The sequence below is a fragment of the Erythrolamprus reginae genome, chromosome 6, assembly GCF_031021105.1.
Source record: "Erythrolamprus reginae isolate rEryReg1 chromosome 6, rEryReg1.hap1, whole genome shotgun sequence".
NCBI classification, from domain to species: domain Eukaryota; kingdom Metazoa; phylum Chordata; class Lepidosauria; order Squamata; family Dipsadidae; genus Erythrolamprus; species Erythrolamprus reginae.
In genome coordinates, this window is record NC_091955.1 from 8,169,713 (window position 1) to 8,192,030 (window position 22,318).

Genomic DNA, 22,318 nt, shown 5'->3' on the forward strand with positions numbered 1-22,318 from the left:
CTTGGCCAATAAAGAATTCTATTCTATTTCATGTGTTAGAACAGAATTGAAGATGGTTCACGGACAGGAGGGGAGGGGCGAGATTGAGGACCCTTGATCTACTTCAACTCTCTGCTCAGGCAGGAAATTGCATTGCACCCTTGCACCTGCTCTGGGTTCCAAACCGTCTTCGACTTACAGCAGCTCATTTAGTGACACAACGGCACTGAAAAAAAGCAACTTATCATCATTTGTCCCACTTACAGCACTTGTGGCATCCCATGGTCACGCAATCAAGTCAGCTGTCCATTAACTGTTTCACATTTATGACCGTCCCAGGTATATGTGATTCCCCGCCCCCCTTTTGCGACCTTCTGACGTACGCCAAGTTGGCGGGAAAGCCAGATTCACTTAACAACTAGGCAATCCACTTAGCAATTGCAGTGAGTCGCTTAGCAATTGTGGCAGGACAGGCGGGTAAAAATGGGACCACAACTCACTTAGCCAATGCTTCTCTTAACAATCGAAATGTTGGGGGTTGCTTGTTTATTTATTCAATTTGTATGTCGCCCAACTCCTTAGGGGCAGGGTTAGGCAAAGTTGGCTCTTCTATGACATGTGGACTTCAACTCCCAGAATTCCTGAGCTGGCATGATTGGCTCTGGAATTCTGGGAGTTGAAGTCCACAAGTCATAGAGGGGCCAACTTTGCCTACGCCTGCCCTAGGGACTCTTTTTGGTCGTAAGTCGAGGACCTTTCGGCCGTAAGTCGAGGACTATCACTACTCCGCCCCCACAGCAGCTTTTCTTGCACAGAGGACGCGCTTTTCCCCCGGGGAAACCACGGACAGGCGCTTTCTGGCCTGACCGGCTGTAGCGAGGGCGCTCCGGGAAAGGGCAGTGTCGGGAAAATAAAGCCACCCTTTGGGCGTCCTCCCGGTGACCTTCCCAGCCAGCGTCGCCGCGCCTGCGACGAAGCCCCGCCGATCTCTTGCCAGGACTGAGCCCCAGGAGGGATGACAGGGCGCCCCTGAGTCGCCCCCACGACCCCGACTTACGCTTCCCGGCGGCGGAAAGCACCGCGCGAGGAAGGACGCGCACGAAAGCCGCCATCTTTCCCCGGCCTTGGTGCACAGCCCCACCCCCCGCCTTACGGCGGCCTCCGAAGACCAAACCGAGAGCTGCGACGTTCGCGAGAAAGAGGTGGGCGGGGCCTAAGAGGCGGAAATTGAGAGGATGCTAGTGAATTTGCCACTTGTGCAACGTTATTTAGGATCGCTATTTCATTTGCACATCTAATGAATGCCTTACTATGTTTCCTTTGTTTTTTTCTGACACATCACAAATAGCACATGCATGTATTGTTTGGTTCTTTGCCATGTACAAAGATTTAACCTCCCCCTAATGTTTTTTTTTTTTGCTTTCCTGAATTATTTTTTAATTCATTTTTATGCTGGCAAAAAAGCCCCTTTGGAAATGTAAAAGTTGTTTCTTTCTCACAGATTTACCAACCAGGTGTTTAGTGCCATGCAAACTTGGGATGCCTGTGTTCAGTGAAGGGCTACCAAAATTTTTACTACCACCCCTACCTGTGTTTGAAGATTGATAATATGCATTGAATTGTTCTTAAATAAATTCCCATTAGAATCTTCTAACAAGAGAAAAGAGCAGTTCTTTTGTGACAGATTAAAACAAAAATATTTGATGAGATAAATTGGAAGGTGTTAGATTAGATTAGATTTATTGGATTTATATACCGCCCCTCTCCGTAAACTCGTTATATTTACCTTTAAGAGTATGGGCTGAATTCTCCGCCCAGGAGGTGAGAAAAATTGTAAAAAATAAAATAAAAAAAGAGGAATTGGAATTTCAAATGGAGGTGTCAGATGAGATTACACAAAATCTGAGTAAAGGTCTACTGTATAGCAGTGGTTCTCAACCTTTCTAATGCTGTGACCCCTTAATATAGTTCCTCATGTTGTTGTGGTGACCCCCAACCGTAAGTCTAGTGCCAATTCTCCCAACAGAGCTTTAAGCTGTTTGGCAGGAAGGTCAGAGGGACACCCCCACTGTAAATGCCTGATTGGTCGGATTGTAAAAATATATTCCAAGGCGCCAGAATAGAAGCTTGAGTTCCTAACACCATGGGGAAATTGTCTTTTCCCACGGTCTTAGGCGACCCCTGTGAAACAGTCGTTCGACTCCCAAAGGGGTCCCAATCCCCAGGTTGGGAACCAATGGATTAGAGAAATGACATCTATGTTTAAAGCTATCTGGAAACTCCTTAAGGACTTCTTTGTGGGAAACAGAAAAGACAAATTTATGAATTATAGTTTTGCTGATTAGAAGGGATATATTATAGAAAGAAAAATGACATGTTATAAATTTAGAGAAAGGGGTAAACTTATAATTGTAATGTATACAATTATAAAATGTATAATTGCTGTGAAGAAGTCGCTCCTAAGAGTGGACAATTTAAAGCTAATGCTATCTAGTCTACATTTAGTATTGAAATCATACATTAGCTTGCACACTCAGCAAAACCTTTGATCTGTGGGGAAAAAAACCACACTGCTACAAAAGCATTATTCAAGGAAGCTGGAAAACATTTTTAATTAATCATTGGAATTTTCCAACAATACAGAAGCAAAAAGTCATCTATGAATCAATAAAATAGTCTGGCAGCTTCTTCTGTTTCCATAGATTTAATAATACGGTATCAGTAGTATCTGGAGACAGCAGAATAGAAGGAAAAGAATTGGAGAAAGTCACAAAAGACCTGAAAATAGCAGTAGAATAACTGGCAAACAGGTGGCACCAATCAGAATAAGTATCTTGGATGCAATCCCAAAAAATTTCGAACACAACTTGAACTCCATCGGCATTGACAGAATCCCTATTGGTCAATTGCAAAAGGCCGCTTTACTCCGAGTAGCTTACATGCTGCAACAAGATCTTTGACACCATGAAACATCCACTTGTGTATCTCAGATCCATGAGAAAAACTTTATAGGTGGATAAATATGCCAAATCCAGTCTAAACACTTAAAAAATCTGAACCCTGACAAGATTTCCATCTGTTAAATTAGAAAAGGCCACAGTACTTGGATCTTCTGCATATATACTGTGTTGATACATAACAACATCCTAGTTTTAGGGAAGAACTTGATGTGAATGAGAGCCAATATCAACTAAAGAAGAAGGAGAAATAAGAAAAGAAAATCTGTGATTTCAGGTTGTCTATACAGTATAATAATAAATATAATTAATTTCCAATTTTGCAAGGATCAATTTAACTTTCTCTCTCTCATTTTTCTATTATCTATATCTCTATATCACTCGATCTATCTCTCTATCTCTTGTCTGTTATCTGTCTATTCTCTGTCTCTCTCCATCTATTTCTCTATCATTTATGTATTGTCTGTCTGTGTCTCTGTCTGTCTGTCTCTATCTCATCTATTTATCATCTATCTTATCTATTTATCATCTATCTATCTATCTATCTATCTATCTATCTATCTACTAATTTATCTATCTATATCTAATCTTTCTATATATCATTCTCTCCATCCATCCATCCATCCACCTATCTACCCATCTATCATCTATCTATCCTTCCACGTATCATTGATCCATCTATCAATGCACCTACCCATCCATCTATCATCCATCTCTCTTTCTAATCTATCATTGGTCTCTTCCCCCCCCTCCCTCCCTCTCTTTCTTTACTACCTACCTACCCACCCACCATAGCAATAGCATTTAGACTTATATACTGCTTCATAGTGCATTTACAGCCCCTTTCTAAGCGCTTTACAGAATCAGCATCTTGTCCCCAACAAACTGGGTCCTCATCTTACTCAGCTTGTAAGGATGCAAGGCTGAGTCAACCTTGAACTGGTGGTGAGATTTGAACTGCTGAACTACAGCTAGCGTTAGCTGAAATAGCCTGCAGTGCTGCACTCTAACCACTGCGCCATCCCAGCTCATTATCTATCTATCTACCTACGTACCTACCGGCCTACCTACCGGCCTGCCTACCTACCTACCGGCCTACCTACCTACCTACCGGCCTACCTACCTACCTACCGGCCTACCTACCTACCTACCGGCCTACCTACCTACCTACCTACCTACCAGTCTGCCTGCCTGCCTGCCTGCCTGCCTGCCTGCCTACCTACCTACCTACCTACCTACCTACCTACCTACCTACCTACCTACCTATATATATAAACAATCAAAAAGTTCTCCAAAAGGCTACTGCCCACCATTGGAAAATAATTGATGAAGGAACCATGTCCATCCTGGATTCAGCCTTTAGGGTCCTTAATTTGTACCAAAAGGAGGAGGAGAAGGGGAAGGAGAAGGAGAAGATATTATTATATTATAATATTAAATATTATTATATCCTTGTATACCACCAATACATACTTGACAAAACAAACAAACAAACAAACAAATAAATAAAAAGGAGAAGGAAAAGAAGAAGAAGAAGAATGAAGGGGGGAAGGAAGGAAGAAAGAAAGAAAGAAAGGAAGAAGAAAGGAAGAGGAGGAACTGACGATCAGTTCACTTTTACAGGACGAAAAATACAATATTGCTGTGGATTTCATCTTCGAAGAAAGAGAAACCATCGCTGCCCCTAATTTAATCCCCGTGAATGCACCGGGGGGGGGGGGGGGGACGGGACCGATCCTCAACATTATTTTTGTCATTCCACCAAATTTCCTCCCCAACCTTTGACCAACTGCTGAGACCTCCTTCTGATGGTGTTGATGATCACCATGGAAACAGCAGAGTCACCTGGGCATTGTGACTCCAGGGTCCATTCTGACCAGGAGAGGATGAGAGAGGAGGCCACAGTGTGGGGAGCCTTTGAGGAACATCCTGGAAGTTTGGCCTAGAAGCCTGCTTTTGGGGAACTCTTTGTGAGGCCTCACATCGATGTTCTAAAGGTAGGCCGTTCCTCCATGTTGGTGGTCAACGCAGGCCTAGCTGTTTTAGGCCGGAGATCAAACTGTCTCTACCTTAAGGGATGGGGGGTCGGGGGCAGCAAAGGGAGTCTAAATCTTGTAAATCTATAGGATTGTGGTTATTTTTTAAAATTGTCCTGTTATTTTTGGTTTTAATGTCCTTGTTTTTGGCACGTAGGGAGGGAAGGACAGTAGGCCTTCCTTACCAGCCTCCTCGGCAGCAGGTGATGGAAATTGTAGCAGGTGAGAATATTTAGAAACATAGATTTATTTTAATAATAATAATAATAATTTAATAATAATTTATTAGATTTGTAGGCCGCCCCTCTCCGCAGACCCGGGGCGGCATTTATTTTATTTATTTTGTCTAATACATAATGTAATTTTCAGAGGATATAATCATAATAAAATACATCAATAGAATAGAAGGAAAGACATTAGGAATACTTGACTGTAAAAAATATGACTTTAACAATCGAGTTGTCGAAGCGTGGAACTCATTACCAGACTCAATAGTGTCAACCCCTAACCCCCCACATTTCTCCCTTAGACTATCCACGATTGACCTCTCCAGGTTCCTAAGAGGTCAGTAAGGGGCGTACATAAGTGCACCAGAGTGCCTTTCGTCCCCTGTCCAATTGTCTTTCCTTTATCTCATATATCATATATATTTTCTTCCTTTCATATATCTTCTCTATTTTTATATCTTTTCTTTATATACATATCCTTTCATATATCTTCTCTATTTTTATATCTTTTCTTTATATATATATCCTTTCATATATCTTCTCTATTTTTATATCTTTTCTTTATATATATCCTTTCATATATCTTCTCTATTTTTACATATTTTCTTTATATATATCCTTTCATATATCTTCCCTATTTTTATATCTTTTCTTTATATATATCCTTTCATATATCTTCTCTATTTTTATATCTTTTCTTTATATATATATATCCTTTCATATATCTTCTCTATTTTTATATCTTTTCTTTATATATATATCCTTTCATATATCTTCTCTATTTTTATATCTTTTCTTTATATATATCCTTTCATATATCATCTCTATTTTTATATCTTTTCTTTATATATATATCCTTTCATATCTTCTCTATTTTTATATCTTTTCTTTATATATATTACTCCATGCCTATTCTCTTCTATATGTACTGTGTATTGGACAAAATAAATAAAATAAATAAATATTATAGAAAAATTAATCATTGGGAATAATAGAACTCATTGCTTAGACCAGTGTTTCCCAACCTTGGCAACTTGAAGATATTTGGACTTCAACTCCCAGAATTCCCCAGCTAGCGAATGCTGGCTGGGGGATTCTGGGAATTGAAGTCCAGGTATCTTCAAGTTGCCAAGGTTGGGAAACACTGGCTCAGACCATCCACCAGCGAAGAGATGCTATCAGTTGATTCCCTACTTCCAGAGTCAGAGGATTGTCTTTCTCCCCGAAGCACACATTTCTTTCAAGACCACCTTCCTTAATTAATCAAGGACTGATTCTTAGAGCATCCATTGTTGCATATGCAACAAAACTGCACTAAACGTGTATATTAAAGCAACTAGGACAGTGTTGGTGAACCTTTTTTTCCACTCGCATGGCAAAAGAGTGTGCACGTGCGCCATTGCGCATGCTTGAGTGCCCACAGACATAATAATTAAACAAACATTTCTCCCTTAGACTATCCACGATTGACCTCTCCAGGTTCCTAAGAGGTCAGTAAGGGATGAGCATAAGTGCACTAGTGTGCCTTCCGTCCCCTGTCCAATTGTCTCTCCTATATTTTATATATCTTTTCTCCCATCCATATATCCTTTCCTCTACTCTTCATTGATGTATTCTATTCTCATATCTCTTCTTCTATCCCTTCCCTGATATTTACTACTACAGTGATACCTCGTCTTACAAACGCCTCGTCATACAAACTTTTTGAGATACAAACCCAGGGTTTAAGATTTTTTTGTCTCTTCTTACAAACTATTTTCACCTTACAAACCCACCACCGCTGCTGGTATGCCCCGCCTCCGGACTTCCGTTGCCAGCGAAGCACCCGTTTTTGCGCTGCTGGGATTCACCTGAGGCTCCCCTCCATGGGAAACCCCATCTCTGGACTTCCGTGTTTTTGTGATGTTGCAGGGGAATCCCAGCAGCGCAAAAACGGCCGCTTCGCTGGCAACAGAAGTCCAGAGGTGGGGTTTCCCAGTGAGGGGAGCCTCAGTGAAATCGCAGCATCACAAAAACAGAGAGGTCCGGAGGTGGGGTTTTGCATGGAGGGGAGCCTCAGGGGAATCACAGCAGCGCAAAAATGGGCGCTTCGGCTGGCAAAAGGGGTGAATTTTGGGCTTGCAAGCATTAATTGCTTTTCCATTGATTCATATGGAAAACATTGTTTCGTCTTACAAACTTCTCACCTTAAGAACCTCATCCCGGAACCAATTAAGTTTGTAAGACAAGGTATCACTGTACACGTTTTTATTCTCTTTAACTTTCAATTTGTATTGGACAAAATAAATAAATAAAATAAATTCAATGCCTGGGAGGGCAAAAACAGCTTCCCTCTTGAGGCTAGAAACAGCCTGTTTTCTAACTTCTGGTGAGCCCAGTAGGCTCGTGTTTCACCCTTCCCAGGCTCCAAAGGCTTCCTGAAGCCAGGGGAGGGTATAAACGCCCCCCCCCAATCCCCCCAGAAGACAAAAAATGCCCTCCCAGGGCACCACAAGCTGTAGCCCTATCTGAGCTCCAATATGCATGTGTTTGCTGGCCAGCTTATTTTTGGCTTACACGTGGGTGGGCTACTGACCAGACGAGGGGGAGCGCAGTGGGGTAGCAAAACTGGAGCTGCACCCCAGAGCATCCAATTTGCACTGAAAGATGTTGAAAGAAAATGCAAGGCGTCCTGCATAAGTTACACCCACAGTGTGGTAGTAAAAATTTTGGTAGCCCTTCACTGCTTACACAGAGGCTCTGGGAGGGCGTTTTTGGCTTCCAGAGAGCCTCCGGGGGGATGGGGGAGGGCGTTTCCCCATCCCCGGCTCCAGATAAGTCTTTGGAGACTGGGGAGGGCAAAACACGAGCCTACTGGACTCAACAGAAGTGGGGAAACAGGCCATTTCCAGCCTCCAGTTAGCCTGGAGTGGGAGCAGCTGTTTTCGCCCTCCCCAGCCATTGAATTATGGGTGTGGGCAGTCATGTGCGATAGCACATGCCCAAACTCTCTCGGCACCCAAAGAGAAAAAAAGGTTCGCCACCATTGGTCTATTCTGGTGTCTTGGAACCTATTTTTACAATCCGGCCAATCAGGTGTTTACAGTGGGGGTGTCTTTCTGTCCTTTCCGCCAATCAGCTTAAAGCTCTGTTGGGAGAATTGGCGCCAGACTTATGGTTGGGGGTCACCACGGCATGAGGAACTGTATTAAGGGGTTGCGGCATTCGAAAGGTTGAGAACCACTGTTTTATAGGATGCGAGCTTGCCCAAAAGTTGAATTCCTCTGCTAATACTGTATCACCTTCTATGACCCTGCAGAAGCAGAGGATGCTGGCAGCCCCACCCGTGGCCGTAAAAAACTGGTAAGTGCCAAAACTTTTTTCCTTTTCCCCCTTCTATTAGTTTCCCCTTCATTTGCTTGTTTGAGTTTGGAAAAAAGCTACTGTGTTTTGAAACAGAAATACCCTGCGAAACTAGACATAGGGGTCTAGAAAGCTTAGAACTACGACGCCTTAAACATGATCTAAGTATTGCCCACAAGATCATATGCTGCAACATCCTGCCTGTCAACAACTACTTCAGCTTCAACCGCAATAACGCAAGAGCACGCAACAGGTTCTAACTTAATATCAACCGCTCCAAACTTGACTGTAAAAAATATGACTTTAGCAATCGAGTTGTTGAAGCGTGGAACTCATTACCAGACTCCGTGGTGTCAACCCCCAACATTTTTCCCTTAGACTTTCCACGGTTGACTTCTCCAGATTCCTTAGAGGTCAGTAAGGGGCGAGCATAAGTGCACTAGTGTGCCTTCTGTCCCCTGTCCAATTGTCTCTCCTATATTTTATATATCTTTTCTCCCATCCATATATCCTTCCTCTGCTCTTCATTGATGTATTCTATTCTCCTATCTCTTCTTCTATCCCTTCCCTGATATTTACTACTACACGTTTTCATTCTCCTTAACTTTCAATTTGTATTGGACAAAATAAATAAATAAATAAAATAAATAAATAAATAATATGGGTAGAGTAGCCTTCTCCAGCCAATAGTTTGTTTTCAGCTTATAAATAAAATAATAAATATTAACACTAAAATTCCATCAGGGCTCAGATCGGAGGGTTGGGGAGGGGCATGAAATGTTTACTTCTTTGGAGTGGGGGTTAACAGAAAATAATTGAAAAGCACTGCCTTAACCAGAGGAAATGGTATATTCTAGGGAGGGCTTATTTTGGGGAAGGGCTTATTTTGGGGGAAACACGAAAAGAGAAAAGAATAGAATAGAATAGAATTTTTATTGGCCAAGTGTGATTGGACACACAAGGAATTTGTCTTGGTGCATATGCTCTCAGCGTACATAAAATAAAATATACATTTGTCAAGAATCATGTGGTACGACACTTAATGATTGTCATAGGGGTCAAATAAGCAATGAAGAAGCAATATTAATAAAAATCTCAGGATATAAGCAACAAGTTACAGTCATACAGTCAACATGGGAGGAAATGGGTGAAAGGAATGATGAGAAAAACTAGTAGAATAGAAGTACAGATTTAGTAGAAAGTCTGACAGTGTTGAGGGAAGTATTTGTTTAGTAGAGTGTTTAGTAGGGTTTAGTGGCGTTCGGAAAAAAACTGTTGTTGTGTCTGTACCCGGTTCAACACGATCAACACGGCCAACCTTCACATTAGCTCTCATTTCTTCTCCTCCTCCTCAGATGTCAGAGAACATTGACTGGTTACAGAGTCAAAGTGGACTGTGTAAAGTTGAGCGTTACACACCCGGCGATGAGAAGGAGGAGGAGAAGGAGCAACAAAACTGGACGGTAAGGAGGGAGCCTCTTCCGCCAGCCGGCTTGGTGGCACAACAGATATGGAGGTCCGGGAATACTCTTAAGAGCTTGCTACAAATACATTCTTCAGTCAGCAGGGTTTAACACAGGGGTGTCAAATTCAAGTTCATTGAAGGCCACAGCAGGGTTGTGTTTGACCTCCGGGGCGCAGGGCGGGCGTGGCCAGTTCGACGTGGCCCGAGTGTTGTGTCAGCGAAAACAGGCTCCCGAGCTCTGTTTTCCTGGGTTGACAGCCTCACGCAACCCTCTGCCAGCGAAAATGGAGTTTGGAGTTCCGCCTATGGGTCTTGCAATCTCAATTAATTAATTAATTAATTAGATTTGTATGCCACCCCACTCCGCAGACTCGGGGCGGCTCACAACACGATAAAACAGTTCATAACAAATCTAATAATTTACAATTTAAAATATTTAAAAAACCCCATTTCTAAGCAGACATACATACAAACATACCATACATAAATTGTATAGGCCCGGGGGAGATATCTCAATTCCCCCATGCCTGACGACAAAGGTGGGTTTTGAGGAGTTTACGAAAGGCGAGGAGGGTAGGGGCAGTTCTAATCTCTGGGGGGAGCTGGTTCCAGAGAGTCGGGGCCGCCACAGAGAAGGCTTTTCTCCTGGGGCCCGCCGACCGACATTGTTTAGTTGACGGGACCTGGAGAAGGCCAACTCTGTGGGACCTAATCAGTCGCTGGGATTCGTGCAGCAGAAGGTGGTCTCGGAGATATTCTGGTCCGGTGCCATGAAGGGCTTTATAGGTCATAACAAACACTTTGAATTGTGACCGGAAATTGATCGGCAACCAATGCAGACTGCGGAGTGTTGGTGTAACATGGCCATATTTGGGGAAGCCCATGATTGCTCTCGCAGCTGCATTCTGCACGATCTGAAGTTTCCGAACACTTTTCAAAGGTAGCTGCAACAACCTCCTGCAACCCTCCGCCATTGAAAATGGAACCCAGGAGGGTCAACACAGGCCTCCTGAGCTCCGTTTTCACTGGCAGAGGCACCACGGTGCGGTCCTTTGCTGTTTCTACGATGGCCTCACGGGTCAGATCTAAGCACCTCATGGGCCAGATCCAGCCCCCAGGCCTTGAGTTTTTCACCCACTGGTCTAGAGTGAAAGATGGTGTGTGTTGGACTGGATTTTTAATATCCAGTTTAAACACCACAGTTTTCATATTTGGGATTTGATCAGATATCTGGGCAAATTGCCCAGCATAGCTTTTTTTTTTCCCTGTTCAGAAATATTTTCTTGCCTCACCAGTGATTCTTGGTTTCAGAGGAAGGCCAGAAACCTCTTCTGTGGTCCTTGGGGTGGGATGAGGAGACCAACTTGGGGAATATCAGCTAGAGCAGTGTTTTTCAACCAGTGTGCCGCGGCACACTAGTGTGCCGTGAGACGTGGTCAGGTGTGCCGCGAAGCTCAGAGAGAGAAAGAAAGCAAGAGAGAGAAAGCAAGCAAGAGAGAGAGAGAAAGAAAGCAAGAGAGAGAGAAAGAAAGCAAGAGAGAGAGAAAGAAAGCAAGAGAGAGAGAAAGAAAGCAAGAGAGAGAGAGAAAGAAAGCAAGAGAGAGAAAGCAAGAGAGAGAAAGAGAACAAGAGAGAGAGAGAAAGCAAGAGAGAAAGAGAACAAGAGAAAGAAAGCAAGAGAGAGAGAAAGAGAGAAAGAAAGCAATAGAGAGAGAGAAAGAGAGGGAGGGAAGGAGAGAGAGAGAAAGACATAGAGGGAGGGAGGGAGAGAGCAAAAAAGAGAGGAAGGAAGAAAGAGAAAGAAAAAGGGATGGAGAAAGAAGGAAGGGAGAGAAAGAAGGAGGGAGAGAAAAATAGAGCAAAAGGGAGGAAGAGAGAGAGATATTTTTTTTGTCCAAACTTTTTTTAACCCCCACCCTCCCCCCGCTGATTGTGCCCCAGGATTTCGTAAATGTAAAAAATGTGCCGCGGCTCAAAAAAGGTTGAAAATCACTGAGCTAGGGACCTCTTTTGTGGTCCTTGAGATAGGATTGGGGTAGGACGGGTAGGCAAAGTTGGCTCTTTTTTGACTTGTGGACTTCAACTCCCAGAATTCTTGAGCCAATCCTACTAGCTCAGGAATTCTGGGAGTTGAAGTCCACATGTCATAGAAAAGCCAGATTTTCCTATCCCTGGGGTAGGATGAGGAGTCCTGAGGAATATCAGCCTCGGGATAATCAGAAGTCAGTCTTGTACAAAAACCCTTTAGTCTCATCAGAAATATCCCTGCAGCCTTCAGCAGCGAAACTGTCCACCATTCCTGATGGTGATACCAAGATGAGGCTTGGGGAAGAGGTAATTTTGACAGGTTGCTTGTCCCATTGTCTCATAATTTTTTTTGAGTGCGTCAAAGCAATGTGTGAGTCTGCGCACCAGGTCCACAAGTCTAACCGTCATTGGCTTGGTGGCCTTTGGAAGGCAGCAAAGGGTGGTTGGTGGCCTGGTCTGTAAAAGCCGAAACAGGAGAACTGGGATCTCTCAAATTTCATGGAACCGTTGTCACAGTTTGAGTATGTTCAAAACTTATCCTTTGCAAGCCTGTGGCATCTAATGGATGCCATCTGGGATGTTTTATATAGAAAGAGAAAACAGAATGGCGGTGGGCTTGGGGATTGGAGAGTTGGGTGTGTGTGCGAAGAGGAGACATCAGTGCTGGGTTGCTACCAGTTCTTCCTGGTTCAGGCAAATTGGTAGCGGTGGGAGGCTCCACCCACCTGCCCAGACATCATCATAGATCAGTGATGGTGAACCTTTTTTCCCTCAAGTGCTTAAAAGCATGGATGTGCGCTATCGTGCATGCGCGAGTGCCCACACCTATAATTCAATGCCTGGGGAGGTTGAAAACAGCTTCTCTCGCCCCCTGGAGGCCAAAAACGGCCTGTTTCCCAACTTCTGGTGGCCCAATAGGCTCATGTTTTGCCCTCCCCAGGCTCCAAAGGCTTCCCTGGAGCCAGGGGAGGGTAAAAACGTCATATTCCATCCCCTCTGGAAGCTCTCTGGAAGCCAGAACCTGTAGAACCCGTGCCATAGGTTCTGCCATCACTGTCATATATGATCTGCGCATGTGCAGAACCTTCTGCGCCTTTGCGAATTGCCACATGTGAGTGACGCCAGTACATGCGCAAATTCAGAATTCCGAACCAGTACGGAAAGTAGGTGAAACCCACTACTGGGAGAAATATTTGCATCTATCTAAAGTAACCAGTGAATACAAGAACATGGGACATTCTCACATTTTGAAAGGAGAAAGAGCATTTACAGAGTCCTGACCAGAAAAAGCACCTTTTTGATTGTGTTGTGTTGTAGTTGGACAGGTTTCTCAAATGTTTTTTGCATTACAGTATTGCTCTACTGTAAGACATTACATAGCGAGCTTTCTGTTGTGTTCTTCTTCTTCTTCTTCTTCTTCTTCTTCTTCTTCTTCTTCTTCTTCTTCTTCTTCTTCATCATCATCATCATCATCATCATCATCTTCTTCCTCTTCCTCTGCCTCCTCTCCTTCCTTCTTTCCTTCCTTCTCCTCCTCCTTTTCCTTCTTTCTCCTTCTCCTTCTCCCCATCCCCCTCCATATTGGCTCTTGCCACAAAATCGATAACAAATCAACTTGGGAGCAGAATAGTTTATCTTGTCCTTAAGATTCTTAGAGCACTAGAGAGTCAGCTAAGCGATGATTAGCAGTGCTTGCATGTCCTAATCTTTACCTTCTCGTTCCACTCCATTATTCCATCCTGTTGGGTAAGAGAAACTCTTTAGACATACTGTAAATAATGAATTCAATTCCTTGTTGTTCACCTCAGATTTCCCCGAGGGTTCGATCTTGTGTTAGCAGGATCTGAAGTTTCAAGTCTTGATATCTGATTCATCCGGGATTTAATGTCTCCTTCTCCTTTCCCTTTAAATCTATCAATTTGCTCCTTCCCTCTTCCTTCCTTCCTTCCGCTAGCTTTCTTGGCCCAAACCATTGTGGACAGGAGGGATTCAAGAAGCCATTTCTTGCCCACTGTCCAAAGTCAAGGAACACTTGTGCTTCCTGATACCACTGTTTGTATAGTATATTCAATTCTGTGCCTACTGAGGACAGCAGTTTAATATAGCTGCTAATTTTCCCAGACAAAATGACATCCATTGAAACTTTTACCCATAATAGGCAGTGAATGACTTCCCACTTACCAAACACTGAGTGCCAGTCAGCGGTGAAATCTACTTACCTTCCCTACTGGTTCGGAAGCACGCGCCCTGTCTCGTATACTTTTTCACCCTCTATGTATGTGCAGAAGGCTTTGTGCATGCCTAGAGGGTTAAATAAAGGAAAATGATGATGTCTGGGCAGGGGGATGGAGCGTCGTATTGCTGCTGCTACCAGTTCTCCAAACCACCATCAGCCGCCGCTACCAATATGGCCAGACTGGGCCGAACTGGTAGAATTGGTGTCATTTCTGTACAAGGAGATGACGGGGAGCAGAGGTGGGCTGCTAAGATGGAATGGTGACATGTGCTCGACCCCATGGGTCTGAATGCTAGCGGAGTCCAGCGCAATGATGCACCTGGGCACACCTGCATTTCCGGGCGCGATTTCGCTACCTGCTCAGGTGCAGCAGCAGCATCGCGCTGGACTCCACTAGCACTCAGCGCCACGGGGGCGAGCACACCTCAGTTAGGAGCCCACCTCTGACAGGGAGGGATTTGTTATGAAAAACGTCCTTCCCTCCACTTCTGAGACTGACTCTGCTAAGCTTTTCCAGCAAACTTCCTCTGATCCCCTCAAAGTCCTGAGTAGACTCCGTCAAGATCTGGAGAAGTCCGACGTCGGTGGCCAGGATGCATTGAACGCCAGCAACAATGCCAGAAGGGCGAGGACAAGAGACACGTGCGACGGACGTCAAACCATGCCCAAGCGTAACGTCCGTTCTCCGGGACCTTACAAAGCCTGCGATGAAGAATTCAGTCTGAATGTCAGCTCCAACAGGGCGTCTCCCAACTTCCACTTAAGCATGAAAGCCGGTTGTCAGAAGGAATCCAAGGAGGAAGAAAGCGACGGTTCCTCTTCCCCGAACCCAAATCCCGACCCGGATGAAGTCTCCTTTTATTGCAACAGGCTTTCCAACCTTGCCATTGCGATGGCACGCAAAGAGATGAATGACCGCACAGAGACCACCCCCACCTGCATACACAACACGCTGTTTGCCGCTGCTGGGGACCACGGCCACCGATCCATTGGGGTGGGGACTGAGGATACCAAGCACATTGCTACCAGGTGCGAGTGCAGATACGAAGAAAGCCCCGCCACCAAGAAAAAGACCACCATTTATTACAAAGAGGAAAACACGGAAGTGCCCAATAAAAGCGAGCCTCAAAGGGATGAGGGCAGACCTGGCTTCCATCATCGGAAGCGCTTTGGGCCTGACGAATACAACAACTCGCTGAGCAAAGGGATCCTGGTTTATGCCAATAACGTGGTTTCGGACATGATGGTCTCCGTGATGAAGACGATGAAAGTCAAAGTCAACGATTCCAACATCGCGTGCGCCGTGTTGAAGAAGGTCCTGTTGAAGCACTCCAAGGAGGTGGTCTCCGACCTGATTGACTCCTGCATGAAGAACCTACACGACGTCACCGGGACTCTCATGACCGATTCTGACTTTGTCTCTGCCGTGAAGCGAAGCCTCTTCACGCAAGGCAGCCAGAAGGCCTCTGAGATCGTGCAAGCCATGCTGAATCGCCTGCACAACGCTCTGATCATGCAGAAGCAGTTCAGCGAGAAAGCTAAATCTCAGAACATGGCCTTTACGACCATCAAAACCTGCCAGGGTCCCGATACCAAGACTCAGAACATGAAGTTCTCAGCGACGAAAACACAAACCATGAAAGATAAGGAAATGACTTGTGCGGAAACAGTTGGCAATCATATAATCAAAGAAGGTCTCAACATGTGGCATCAGAAGCAACACCCAGACATTACAGGGATACCCACAGTACTCCCCAAGCCTATGCCAGCCCAAGAAATGCCAGACATTTCTAACCTTACCACCGATTCTTGGGCGAGGGACCTGATTGTGACAGCGTTGTTGCTGATACAATATCATCTGGTGCAGCAGGAGAACGCCATGAAGGATGGGATGGAAGGGGGCCGATCCAGCAAGGCAACTGGCAACCTGGGCTTTTTGGGACAAGATAAAGGCCTCGGCTCTTTAAAACTGTCCGACACTTTGAAGCATTGTGAGGACGAGCAGTTTGCGTCGAACGTGGAAAACGATATGTCGAGCGTGGTAGTAATGCTGATCCAGAAGCTCATCAACGAGACCGTCAACAAATTAGGAGGAAATTCAGGGACATTGATGAGCGATGAAGCACTCCAGAATGCTTTCAAGGTTCCTGAAGGCCTAGGCCTAGGTCCTCCAGGAACTTGCGATACAGACCCCCACGCTTATGAAGATGCGATATCTGGACTGACCAAAATGATTATGGACCAGTGTGATGCCAAGAAGGAAGGAGGGAGCGGACCTTTCATCGACAAACTGGTCGATACAGTGACCAAGCTGTGTCTGATGATCGCCAAATACAGCAACCCTGAGTCGGGACTCGGAGAACTCGGAGACGGAGAAGACATGAGCGGAGGCTTCTACTCCAAGAGCTCGGGAAACCCGGAAAGCAGAGCAGAGTCCGGAGAAGACACACCTGGCGGACGTAAGGTGGTTGTGGCTAACCAGAACACCCCGGAAAACATTCACAACAAGCAACTCCAAGCTATTCTCCAATGGGTGGCCGCCTCTCAGTTGAATGTCCCAATGTTGTACTTCATGGATGATGACGAAGAAACCCTGAACAAGGTACAATTGGAAAGGCAGGGAGGATGTGGGGGAATAGCAGGCAAGGAGAAGATAAAAATATGTTTGGAGTAGCAGAAACACTTTTTCTGCTCCTTTTTATACTCGTAGATTGGTAGTCCAGAAAAGCACGCAAATACGTCAACCGTCCAGTTGACAGAATCCAGAAAAACGAACTCCTGGCTCATCATTGTACCAAGAGTCATGATATCATCTTCATTTAATGACTCCATAATCCCCTGCAGGGTGAAGTCTGGGCAACTGAATGGAGCTAGCAGGGTGTTTTAATGGCCAGACGCCCTTCCTGTTGCCAATGTGGAGTTTTGTTCAACAAATATATTGTCATTGTGCCTGGAGAGAGACATATCTGCCTCTACGTAGGATCGAACTCACAGCCTCCTGATTGTGAGGCGAGAGCTCCACCTCTAGGCCACTGCACCACTCCATTATTTTACCAAGAGTATAAAACTTTATTGAATAAACCACATTGGCACAGAAGAAGCGGAACCAGCTCTGGGTTTCCTGCACAAAAAAGCAACCATAGTTAATTCCCCTTTTTTCCCTACCGGCCACCCACAATCCAAAATGTCCACTAATCTCTTGTGTTCATTTTGTTATGGGAAAGAACCAGCCATGCCGTGACATCTGCTCTAAGCATCCTTAAGATGTCAGCAATGTCTCACGAAAGCCGACGGATCCTTAAATACCATCCGTGCATCCCAACCATTCCCCCTCGCTGTTATTGTCCAAAGTGAGTGAAGGACACATGTAGGTGAAGGTTCAAATCACTTTTGACAGCAACTGTTTCTCCCCCAAAATAATCCCCCTGGGTCTTATTTTCTTTTGTGCTCCGAAATAAGCACTAGGGCCATGATGACGAACCGATGGAACATATGCCACAGGTGGCACGCCGAGCCATATCAGAGGGCATGTAAAAGGCATTGGCCTATGTCAGCTCCAGCACACATGTTTGTGCTAGCCAGCTGATTTTCAACTTTGGGGATGGCCATTTTGCCCACTGGAGACTTCAAGAAGCTTCTCTGAAGCCCCGGAGTGCAAAAAAAAAACGTCCAATGGGCAAACCGGAAGTTCAGAAAAACGGACTTCTGGTTTTCCCGTTGTGCTGTTTTTTGCACTCCAGAGGCTTCGGGGAAGCTTCTTGTAGCCCTAGAGTGCAAAAAAACAGCCTGACGGGGAAAACGGAACTCTGTTTTTCCAAACTTCCAGTTTGCCCATTGGATGGGTTTTTTTGCACTCCGGGGCTTCAGAGAAGCTTCTTGAAGCCTCCGGAGGGCAAAATGGCCTTCCCCAAGGCTGAAAATCAGCATCCCAGGCTTCACCATCCCAGGCTTCAGTGAGGCCTGTGCGCATGCGCAGGGACGGTGGGGGTGTCGGGAATTGTACACATGCACAGAGGCAGTTCACAGGGGGAGGGAATGGCACATGTTAACACACGCACACCAGTGATGCGTTGCTGCCAGTGCAGACCACTCTACAGAGTGATAGTAAAATCGATGACACATTCACAGCTGCGGGTATCTGGCGTGCGTGCACATGCCCCTGCATGAGATTTGGTGTCCGTGAAAGCCAAATATCGCGCGAGGATGCTCACCCATGCGAGATTTCAGTGATTTTTGCCATTTTTTTGCTCCCGCGCATGCACAGAAGCAACTAACTCGGCGAAAATCACCAAAATCTCGCACGCACGAGCATCATGTGAGATTGGGCTTTTGCGCATGCGCAGGAAGCAAAATCTCTCACACACCCATTCCCGTCTATGCGCCAGATGCGCGCCCGTGCCCGCCATCAGGAGCGCTGGCGGCGGGCACACCTCCGCTGACGCCCCCACCCACCTTTGGCACGCAGCCCAAAAATGTTTCACAATCACTGCGCTAGGGCTTATTTTTGGTGGGCGTCTCATGTTTTTTGAGCCCGCCACACGCCCACAGCCTGGGCATCCACACCCTGACAACTGCCTCACTTCACGGCCATGGCTCCAGCCGCCCCATCCAGCAAGACCTCGCGTAGCCGCTGGCCCACTTAGCAACAGAAATGTTGGGCTCAATTGTGGTCGTAATCCAAGGACCCCCTGTACCTGTCTGACCATTTCTCTTTACGCCTTCTCCTGCAGCTCCAGCAACTCTCCACGGTGGCGGTGGAGAGAAACTACAGTGTGGGCGACGTCATGCAATCCGTGCTGAAGTATGAGAAGGAAAGGCAGCTAGGAGAAGCCCTGGGCAATTTTGTGCGGCTGCCCGTCCTGGATTGGCTGCTTCAGAACCTGTAAGCCCAGCATCTCTCGGGTTCTTCGGGACCGCAGGCCTCTTCTCCTCCCCATTAGTTTCCCTCGATACAGCACTCATTGGTCAAAGATGATATGAGTTTTACTGATTCCCCCCACCCCTGCTGAGCAGTGAAATGAATAAAGGAAGGAAATACTTAATGTCGGTGCAAAGTATTATTTCCTCTTCCTCCTCCTCTTCCTCTTCTTCCTCCTCCTCTTCTTCTTCTTCCTCCTCCTCTTCCTCTTCTTCCCCCTCCTCGTCCTCCTCCTCGTCCTCCTTTTCCTCGTCCTCATCATCCTTGTCCTCGTCCTCCTCCTCGTCCTCCTCCTCGTCCTCCTCCTCGTCCTCCTCCTCGTCCTCCTCCTCGTCCTCCTCCTCGTCCTCCTCGTCCTCCTCCTCCTCCTCCTCCTCCTCCTCCTCCTCCTCCTCTTCTTCTTCTTCTTCATCTTCTTCTTCTTCTTCTTCTTCTATGGACTTTGGTAGGCCAATTTTGAAGCTCCAAAGTTGGCAATATGTTTGACAGAACAAACAGCCAGAATGTCACAAATATGGGCATTTCCCCCCCTCCCTTGTGTTCTGCCTGGCCTCTAGCCACCCAAGAGCAAAGTAATAAATCACACACACAAGCTTGTAATAATAAAACAAAAAGGTTTCCTTTATATACAGAGGGCTATATGTGAATGCAAAAGCAATGCCGAGTTATTAGTCCAGAAGGTCAGAGTTGCTCACTCAAGTCCACACAATATTTTCAGCTTGAGTGTCACAAAGTTCATAGAAATCCAAAAACCAAAACGAAACCACGATGCATCAATCTGTCTCTCCAAAGCTCAAACGATAATCTTCCACCCAGCTCACTACAACCCTCCCTTTTTTATCAAGGTTGCAACAGCGTCATTAAGTCCTAACAGCTGTGTTGTATCATTTATTTCTGCACTTGCGCAGCTGCTCTTGCCTTCCCAACATTCTCCACACCCGAGCATTCAGAATGGGGTTACTCATTAATTTTTCCCCTTCTGATTCTGAGGAACCTCTGGCTGTAGGGCTGGCTGAATCCATTCCCCCCTCTGTCTCTGCTGTCCCTTCCTGCTCCCTGTCTCTGCTTTTGATTCGCTGTACTGCAGACAGACTGGTCTTCTGTAAACAGATGATTCCCACTGCTCTTCATCAAAATCCCCAGCCTCAAGAGCTGGCCTGAATCCAACCACAACACCATGGGAATTATTTTAATGAACTCTCCAAGTTCCCAAATCCAGCAGGAAGAGAGAGAAGTCTACATCACCTAAAACACGACCTAAGCATAGCCCATAAAATCATCTGCTACAATGTCCTTCCTGTCAACGACTACTTCGGCTTCAACCACAACAATACATGAGCACACAACTTGACTGCAGGAAATACGACTTTGGTAACTGAATTGATGAGTTGATGCATTGAACTCACTACCTGACATTGCAGTATCATCACCTAACCCCCAAAACATTACCCTTAGACTATCCACTGTTGACCTCACCTGATTCCTAAGAGGTCAGCATGGGGCCGAAACAGGGCCGGAAAAGGCAGGGAGAAGCCTCCATGGGGCCTCTCTAGGAATCTACTGGGAGGAAACAGGGCCTCCACCTCCCTGTGGTTTCCCCAATCTCATGCATTATTTGGTTTTACATTGATTCCTATGGGAAAAATTGCTTCTTCTTACAAACATTTCTACTTAAGAACCTGGTCACGGAATTAAGTTCGTAGGTAGAGGTGCCACTGTACTAGCTCCTATTTCTCCTTGTATCAGAAGCACTGAAGCATTGCTGAGTTGAAAGGATGAGCTGGTGACATCACTGTGGTCTGGAGGATATCTACCTGGGGTCTCTTTTCTTGTTCCGGGAAGGAGCTGGAGCGAAGGATAAGAGCGTGCTATCCTCCTGAACGGAGGCCTGCTAATCTCCTGCCCAGTATTGTTCTGACCTAGGATTCCGCAAACCACGAAGCAGACTTCTCCCAATAAAACCCCTCTTTTATTAAGTTGCTGTGAATTCTTCTCATTCACATCCAGCAAAGTCTTTCAAGGGTGAATTTACAGTCACAGACCTTATCTAGCTTGGAGAAAGCAAGTGAGATTTTGACGATTTTTAGTGATTTTGCTGAAATATCGCTCCACCCGCATTTCTTCTTGCAGGATTTGCTTCCTGCGCATGTGCAGAAGCCAAATCTTGCTCCAACGCATGCTCGTGCCCACTGGTCAACTGGAGCTGAGTGCGTATCAGCACTGGTAGCGGAAGTAAGTTACAACCCCCACCTGGTCCTAATCCTTAGCTAATATGGCACTCCTTTGCAAAAAAAAAAAAAAGAAAGGGAAAAGCAAACAGCCAGGTACATTATTTTGTTTGAAATGTTATCTGGTGATTTTTTGTTTTTTTAGTTAAACCATCTCACAGATATTTATCTTGAATTTGTAGCACTATTTCACATTTATTAAACTTTATTCTCAAAATAAAGTTGCCAAAAATTTTACTGCCGCTGCGTCTGTGGCTTATTTTGTGGGTGTGGCTTGATGGTCATGTGACCAGGTAGGAGTGGCTTGACAATCATTATCATTATTATTATTAGTCTGCGGAGAGGGGCGGCATACAAATCCAATAAATAAATAAGTAAGTAAGTAAGTAAACAAACAAACAAACTATTATTATTATTATTATTATTATTATTATTATTATTATTATTATTATTATTAATTAGATTTGTATGCCGCCCCTCTCCATAGACTAGGGGCGGCTCACAGCAATAATAAAAAACAATGTACAACAAATCTAATATTTAAAAATATCTAAAACCCCCTTATTTAAAAAGCAAGACATACACACAAACATACCATGCATAAACAATATAGGCCTGGGGGAGATGTCTCAATTCCCCCATGCCTAACAGCAGAGGTGGGTTTTAAGGAGTTTACGAAAGGCAAGGAGAGTGGGGGCAATCCTAATCTCCGGGGGGAGCTGGTTCCAGAGGTTCGGGGCCGCCACAGAGAAGGCTCTTCCCCTGGGCCCCGCCACAAACAACATTGTTTAGCTGACGGGACCCGGAGAAGGCCAACTCTGTGGGACCTAACTGGTCGCTGGGATTCGTGCGGCAGAAGGCGTTCCTGGAGATATTCTGGTCCGATGCCATTAAGGGCTTTA

The 22,318-nt window shown here is 45.4% G+C and overlaps 2 protein-coding genes across 4 annotated transcripts in view; one reads left to right on the forward strand and one right to left on the reverse strand.

Moving 5' to 3' along the window:
- Positions 1-1,144, reverse strand: part of NDUFA9 (NADH:ubiquinone oxidoreductase subunit A9) — a 30,946-nt gene extending 29,802 nt beyond the window's left edge. Inside the window, exon 1 of the mRNA XM_070755204.1 lies at positions 1,037-1,144. Coding sequence (XP_070611305.1) covers positions 1,037-1,091 — 55 coding nt within the window. The 5' untranslated portion in view covers positions 1,092-1,144. The remainder of the gene's footprint in view (positions 1-1,036) is intronic.
- Positions 926-19,309, forward strand: AKAP3 (A-kinase anchoring protein 3). Of its 3 annotated transcripts, none has more exons than XM_070755202.1 (6): positions 926-1,181; positions 5,130-5,194; positions 8,498-8,541; positions 9,897-10,004; positions 14,788-16,872; positions 19,001-19,309. In XM_070755202.1, the coding sequence occupies exons 2-6, from the start codon at positions 5,179-5,181 to the stop codon at positions 19,154-19,156; spliced, it is 2,409 nt and encodes an 802-aa protein (XP_070611303.1). In that variant the 5' UTR covers positions 926-1,181; positions 5,130-5,178; the 3' UTR covers positions 19,157-19,309. The 3 variants fall into 3 exon arrangements, with proteins under 3 accessions (XP_070611303.1, XP_070611304.1, XP_070611302.1); XM_070755201.1 differs by lacking the exon at positions 926-1,181 and adding an exon at positions 4,858-4,933; XM_070755203.1 differs by lacking the exon at positions 5,130-5,194 and having other exon boundaries at positions 1,014-1,181.
- The last annotated feature ends 3,009 nt before the right edge of the window (positions 19,310-22,318 follow it).

What these genes read in the sequence shown, in the direction of transcription:
- AKAP3 (XM_070755202.1), top strand. An exon ending in CCCGTGGCCGTAAAAAACTG is followed by an intron (nt 8,542 to 9,896) that starts GTAAGTGCCAAA and finishes CCTCCTCCTCAG; the next exon opens with ATGTCAGAGAACATTGACTG. An exon ending in AGGAGCAACAAAACTGGACG is followed by an intron (nt 10,005 to 14,787) that starts GTAAGGAGGGAG and finishes AAGCTTTTCCAG; the next exon opens with CAAACTTCCTCTGATCCCCT.